The sequence below is a fragment of the Myotis davidii genome, unplaced genomic scaffold, assembly GCF_000327345.1.
Source record: "Myotis davidii unplaced genomic scaffold, ASM32734v1 scaffold1622, whole genome shotgun sequence".
NCBI lineage: Eukaryota > Metazoa > Chordata > Mammalia > Chiroptera > Vespertilionidae > Myotis > Myotis davidii.
Genome location: NW_006293535.1, coordinates 122,450 through 129,723, shown reverse-complemented (window position 1 = coordinate 129,723; position 7,274 = coordinate 122,450). Strand labels below are relative to the sequence as shown.

Genomic DNA, 7,274 nt, shown 5'->3' with positions numbered 1-7,274 from the left:
CTAGTGGTCAGTGCACTCCCACAGGGGGAGCTCTGCTCAGCCACAAGCCAGGCTGACGGCTGCCAATACAGCGGTGGTGGTGGGAGCCTCTCCTGCGTCCTCAGCAGCGCTAAGGATGTCCAACTGCAGCTTAGGCCTGCTCCCCGCTGGCAAGTGGACATCCCCCGAGGGCTGCTGGGCTACCAGGGAGATGTCTGATTGCCAGCTTAGGCCGAATCCCCCGAGGAGCAGGCCTAAGCCAGTGGGTGGTCATTCCCTGAGGGGTCCCAGAATGCGAGAGGGCACAGGCTGGCTGAGAGACCCCCCCGACCCCGAGCGCACAAATTTTTGTGCACCGGCCCTCTGCTGAATGGCAGAATGGCCAGTTGCTATGATGCACACGGGCCACCAGGGGGCAGACGCTCAATGCAGGAGCTGCCCCCTGGTGGTCAGTGCACTTCCATATGGGGAGTGCCACTCAGCCAGGAGCTGGCTCATGGCTGGCCAGCACAGAGGTGGTGGCAGGAGCCTCTCCCACCTCCGTGGCAGCACTAAGAATGTCCAACTAATGGTTTAGGCCTGATCCCTTGGGGGCCTAAGCCTTTAGTTGGACATCCCCAGAGGGCTCCCTGGCTGCCAGAAGGATGTCTGACTGCAAGCTTAGGCCTGATCCCCTGGGGAGTGGGTCTAAGTCAACAGGTGGACATCCCCCAAGGGGTCCTGGACTGTGAATGGGCACAGGCCAGGCTGAGGGACTCCCCCTCCGCCAAGTGCACAAATTTTTGTGCACCAGGCCTCTAGTCAATAAAATATATTTTAAAAAATGGCTCCTGCTGTTACCCACCCTCCCCATGTTCTCTGTGAAGATGCATCAATTTCTGACATTGGAGACTGCAAAGCCTCCCCACACACCTCTCTGCTAATGACCGGACTCTCGCAGGTCTTCACCCAGCAGAGAGCTTGGAAAGGACAAATGAATCTGTCCCTCCGCTGGCAGGCACACTGCTCCCACCGTGCCCATCGCCACCCTTCTGTCTCCCCCAGGCCCTGCATTCTGTGCCCCAGGGCCTCCGCAGACACCCCTCACCCCAGTCCCTTACTCTTGGGTAAGAGGGGCTGCTGCTTGAACAGGATGCACAGGACGAGGTGCGCCACCTGGGCCGTATCATCAGCGCTCTTGCCCAGCATCTGCATCAGCTGCTGCAGGTCCCTCTGGATGTGCTGCTGGAGGAACGCACTTGGATCCCTCACTGCGGGCTTGATGATGTCAATCAGAGCCTGAGATGGGTGGGGACAGTGCATCAGACAGGCGGTGTGTGGGGGCCAGGAGGAAAACACCAGCTCTGAGTCAGGAGGTGGTTCTCAAGGAGGAGGCAGGAAGGTGGAGTATCAGACAAGGGGGCTCCATGATCATGGGAGGGAAACAGGGTTCCTCAGAGACAGGTCTCACTGCTCTCATGGTTCAGTAACTCAGAGGACAGGCCACTCCCAAAAGCCCAGACATGTAAAGATTGTGAGTGCGTCAACCTCTCCACACTCAGGAGTGGATGGTGCCAGTCACTGAAAATGGACTTCAGCCCTAGCCAATGTAGCTCAGTGGATAGAGCGTTGGCCTGCGGACTGGAGGGTCCCAGTTCGATTCCGGTCAAAGGCACATGGCTAAGTTGCAGGCTCAATCCCCAGTAGGGGGTGTGCAGGAGATAGCCGATCAATGATTCTCTCATCATTGATGTTTCTATCTCTCTCTCCCTCTCCCTACCTCATTGAAATCAATAAAAATATCCTATATAATAAAAGCCTACTATGCTAAGTGTCTGGTTGTTCGGTCTGCCATTCAACCAATCAAAGTGTAATATCTAATGATATTGCTAAGGATGCTCAACCACTCACTGTGATGTGTACTGACCACCAGGGGGCAGTTGGCCAGTCGCTATGACATGCATGCACTGACCATCAGGGGGCGGATGCCCTGACTGGTGGTTAGCTTGCAGCGAGAGAGCGTTGGCCTGCGGACTGGAGGGTCCCAGTTCGATTCCGGTCAAAGGCACATGGCTAAGTTGCAGGCTCAATCCCCAGTAGGGGGTGTGCAGGAGATAGCCGATCAATGATTCTCTCATCATTGATGTTTCTATCTCTCTCTCCCTCTCCCTACCTCATTGAAATCAATAAAAATATCCTATATAATAAAAGCCTACTATGCTAAGTGTCTGGTTGTTCGGTCTGCCATTCAACCAATCAAAGTGTAATATGCTAATGATATGGTAAGACTGCTCAACCGCTCGCTATGATGTGCACTGACCGCCAGGGGGCAGATGCTTCTTCTGGTAAGTTAGCTTGCTGCTGGGGTCCGGCCAATTGGGACTGAGCGAGATGGGCTGTATATGCCCTGGAGACCTCCCGTGGTCCCTCCCTGGCTGGCCAACCTCCCACATCCCTCCCTGGCCCTGATTGTGCACCGGTGGGGTCCCTCAGCCTGGTCTGATCCCTCTCGAAAACTGGCACCCCTTGGGGGATGTTGGAGAGCCAGTTTTGGCCCAATCCAGCCGGCCAGGCTGAGGGACTCCACTGGTGCACGAATTCGTGCACTGGGCCTCTAGTACTGAAAATAAAATGGACTTGATAAAGGCTGGTGAGCACTTCTCCATCCCACCAGATGCTGCCTTGGGCAGAGTCAGGGTGTGTAAACTTTGTGTTACCTGATGGATTCGGTAGAAAGACAAATCCGAAACACACAGGAGGGGCTAGGCTCTGTGAAACAGTAGGGCGCACAGGGCTGCAGGACAGAACGCAGGGCTGGACATCCCTGCAGGTACCTGGGGGCTGTGGGCTGCACCCAAAAGCATAGCCAGGTGAGTGAGGAGCCGGGCGAGAAGAAAGACCACCGGGGACAGCGCTCGGTCAGAAAGCACCACCTCATCACTGGGGGGCGGGCTTCCCAGCACGTGGCCAGTCTGTGTCCTGTCTTCCGTGTTTCTGGAAAGAGTAGGAGAGGCCCAGTGAGGGTGAAGGTCATCTCTTCTCAGCTCAGAGACACACCTAGGTCCTGGGGGCCTGAAGACCGGATTCATGTTTGGGGAAAAGAATAATGTTAAAAGCACCTTTTCTGCTAAGCCCAGACTACTTTCCCAAGAGTCTTTCTCTTCCTAGAACCACCCTCCTGGCTGTCCTGCAGCCACAACATTCTCAGGGAAAAGGGGCTGAAAGAAGCAGCATTCAGTGCCGTCCAGGGGCCATCCCGCAACACGAACGGCTGGACCTGCTTCTCCCGCTGCAATCACGTGGGACAGAAGGCGGGCTCAGGACAGCCAGAGTCTGGGGCAGCTGACATTAATATGGAGACATGGGCAGAGCGGTCTCCTTTTCCCAAACAAGGACCGGGACCAAGGCCAGGTGAAGGAGTTCTGGCCAAACCCAGATGGCAGGTACTGTGTGATCGACAAGCCCAGTTGCAGAAATAGGGTGTCCCCAGAAAATGTGCACCTGCTTTAACAGCGGATATTTCAATTGATGTTTCTTTCTTTTCAGATTTAACCCATTGGAATTACTAATCACTCAAAGTGAGCCCGACCCTCATGGCTCAGTGGTTGAGTGTTGACCTATGAACCAGGAGGTCAGGGCTCCATTCCCCATCAGGGCACAGGCCCTGATTGTGAGCTCAATCCCCAGAGCAGAAGGCAGCCAATCAACGATTCTCTCTCAACGTTGATGTTTCTATTTCTCTCTCCCTCTCCCTTCCTCTCTAAAATCAATAAAAGGATATTAAAAAAATAATTATTCAAGGTGTGTATACATTTTTGGGGACACATATTTGTACCTATTACTGTGAATACCTGTTGGCAGTTCTAGAACATTCTGATGGTTTATCGAGACAACAGGTTGGAATATTTTGAACTGTGGTTACACCAGAATAGCCAGGGAGGACAATGACCATGGAGAGGCCCGTCTCCTGTCTCAAGGCAGCATTTAGTCCTATCTGGACAGGTGAGCAGGGTAGGTTGGGAGACCAGGCTTTCTTGGGATGGGAGGGGTTTGAGGAAGCCAAGTGACTTTACCAGTGAGATGGTGTCTGTCCCGTGGGTTTTGCAGACTGAAATGTCCTCAGAATTAGATCACCTGCCTACGTCACACATATCTCAGTGGGTGCTTGCCCTGGGCAGGCCCACGTGGGAGACACCTGTATGAACAGGCGCTCATATAACAGTACTAATATGTGTTCTGCCCTGCCCTTCCGAGCCTAGGTGGCCAATGGCACATCTGGCACATCGCCGTGTATGACCCTGGGACCGTGGCCCGATCCTTGCCCGTCAGTGGCCCACGTGCACTGCAGTAGTGATCCCTGTTTTGTGTCAGTTTATCAGGTGGGAGAGAAACAGCCCATGGTGGGGGGAAGAGGGTCTGAGCAGTGAGAAGGAAACAGCCTTACATACTTTATGTCTGTGAATCCTTCGTTGGGTTTGTGGTTCCGCCCTCCGACAGGCGCACGGCAGTCGATACAGAAACTCTGCTCCATGGGCAGGCCGCACTGGGGAGAGGCAGGTGTCAGCTCAGGGCGTGGGCACCATGGTGGGGGGGAGGGGAGAGGGCTGGCAGGCCTACTCAGCACTGGGGTTTAGAGCCATGCGTCTCTCCCCCCCCCCTTGCCCCCTCTCTGCCCCCCTCTCCTCTCTGGGCTAGTAACCAGCTTCTGAGCCAGTCACCACTTTGCCGTCACGTGTCCCTGAGCTCATGCTGTGGGGCCACAGAGGGTGGCTGGCGGTGGTTCCTAACCTGCAGCCATGCTGTCTCCCAGGGACCTGTCGCATCTCTGGGTGATGCACCAGGGAATCGGGGTGCTCCTGGAAGCTGGGGAGCAGGGCTAGGGATGCTGCCCAGGATGCCCCAATAAAGACAGTCACAAGGTACTGAGGCTGGAGTCTGACTGGACACCCTCAGCTCCATGCAGAAGTTCAGTTGGAGCCTGGAGCAGCCCTCAGAGGCACCTGTGTTCCCTGGGAGGTCAAGACTCTCCTCCTCCTCCTCCTCCGTCTCCTCCTCCATGTCCCCTCAGACCCGAAGAACACATGCTTCTTGAGCCCCCGAAACCCTGCTCCCAACACCCAAACTCACCTCCCCGACAATGCACGGGTGACCTCTGGGACACGCTGTGGAAAGAAGAGCAGGGCACACGTTGACTGGCAAGGTTTCCCCACTGACCTGCGCAGTGCACAGGGAGAGCTAAGCCCTGTCCTGGGCCTGTCCTCCCTACCTCCCCATCAGGAAAGTGGGCATTTGGACCACGTGGGAAGCCAGCTGTGCACTGAACTCTCCGGAGCAGGAGAGGCCACCTCCATGCAGAGCCAGGGCTGCGGGGAGGCAGGTGGGCGACACTATACACGTCCGCTCTCTGATCCGGCTCTCTGTCCCGAGCATGCCTCCTTCCAGCTTGAAGGACCATTCACTCAGCCCGCAGACTTCACACAGCTATGGGCGATATTGCTCTGTTTCCCAGTTTCATTTTCCTAAGATAACCGCCTTAGGGCCCCACGCGTTGGGGCTGAGCCTCGGGCATGGCTCCCAGTCCCCTGCTCTCCAGGCAGCAGGATGCAGGGAACAGGAGCTCATCAGGCCTTGCCTGACCAGGAAAGGCACAAGCTCATCTACACTCTGCACACCATGCCTGTCCCGCCAGGTGGCACCAACCATGTGGGCCCCTGCTCTGAGCCAAGGGCTCACATGGCACCAGGAAGCTCGTCAAAGCTCAGAGGACTTGCCCTGACCGGTGTGGCTCAGCGGATAGAGTGTTGGCCTGCGGACTGAAGGGTCCCGGGTTCGATTCCGGCCAAGGGCATGTACCTTGGTTGCGGGCACATCCCCAGTGGGGGGCGTGCAGGAGGCAGCTGATCGATGTTTCTCTCTCATCGATGTTTCTAACTCTCTGTCCCTCTCCCTTCCTCTCTGTAAAAAATTAATAAAGTATATTTAAAAAAAAAAAAAAGCTCAGAGGACTGGGACCATGGGACAGGACACATACTGTACCACCGGATGCGTTTCAGACCCTCCCAGCTCCTGGCCTGCGCCAGCATGTCCTGGGGCATCGTCGGGAGAAATGCCCTCTGAAACACAGAGAAATCAGAGCCACCGTTAGACACAGCAGATGGCAGGAGGCCTGGCTTCCCCTCCCCGGGGCCTCGGGAGCTGTCTGTGCAGAAAGATAACAGCTCTCTGTGAAGCAGCAGGGGGAGGCCTGATCCTCCCACACTGGGCATCGGGATCGGGTGAGATGCAGGCAGACGGGGCTCAAGGACACAAACGGGTCCAACAGTCTCCTGCACAGACAGGGCCTCTGCATGACAAGCCCACCCCGGGGTCCCACGTGGCTGGTGTCTTACCGCCATGGTGTCTGGGGAGAAGGCCAAGTTCCTGAGGGGCTCCAAGATCCTGTGCTGCCCGCAGAGGAGGGTGGCGGCGGTGTGAACGGCCAGCTCAGTCACCATGCCCGCCAGGCCGCCGTCTCCGGGCCCCGCGGTCCTCAGCAGCGGCAGAGCGTTGGTCACAAGGCCGGTTGCAAAATCTCTCGTGTCTGGGGACAGGGTCTGGCTTTCTTCGATGAACTTGCCAAGGGCCTTGAGTTCCTAAGAGAGAAGGTGGTTCGATGTTAAAACATGAGGAAGAATATGCCGTGAATCAAAAGGTTTGCTCTTAAGTCACCCCCCCCCATTTGATACCATATGGCTATCGGATATCATGGTAAACAGGGCTAAGACGCTGCCATTGAAGGGGACTGTCTGCAAGGGAAAAGTTCACGTGTGGACAGCAGCCCAGGCCCAAGCACTTACCTTCTTGCTTTAGTTTTAACTGTAATTATAAAAGCTTTGGGTAAAGCAGAAATCAATGCCTCCATGCAAGAAGGGAGAAACCCACACCCCAGATAAAACAGACAGGTGTAATTTGAGTTTGTGACTTTCTTTCAGGTTAACCATCACCTGAGGATATACTTTTCCCATTGCTTTTTAGGGGGGTGGGGGAGAGAAACAGCGATGTGAGAGACACATTGGTTGCCTCCTACACATGTTCGCCTGCAAGGAATGAACCTGCAACCCGGGTATAGGGGTCCAACCGGTGACTCTTTGGTGCATAGGCCAGAGCTCTATTCACTGAGTCACAGCAGCCAGGCCATGTTTGTGACATTCACCTCGATTCAGAAAGTCTTTGCAAACCCTGGGACCGCCACCCCGGCCCCGAGGCTGGCACTCACCTCCGGCTTGGGATGCAGGTCGGCGTTTTGGGACCTGTACAGCGTGGTCACCTCACGGAAG

At 55.7% G+C, this 7,274-nt stretch overlaps 1 protein-coding gene across 1 annotated transcript in view; it reads right to left on the bottom strand.

Moving 5' to 3' along the window:
• The window catches only part of LOC102755948 (E3 ubiquitin-protein ligase RNF213-like), a 75,626-nt gene that overhangs the window by 11,993 nt on the left and 56,359 nt on the right, over positions 1–7,274 (bottom strand). The window contains 7 exon segments of the mRNA XM_015566176.1: positions 1,080–1,257; positions 2,793–2,952; positions 4,407–4,501; positions 5,086–5,120; positions 5,990–6,071; positions 6,348–6,590; positions 7,214–7,274. Coding sequence (XP_015421662.1) covers positions 1,080–1,257; positions 2,793–2,952; positions 4,407–4,501; positions 5,086–5,120; positions 5,990–6,071; positions 6,348–6,590; positions 7,214–7,274 — 854 coding nt within the window.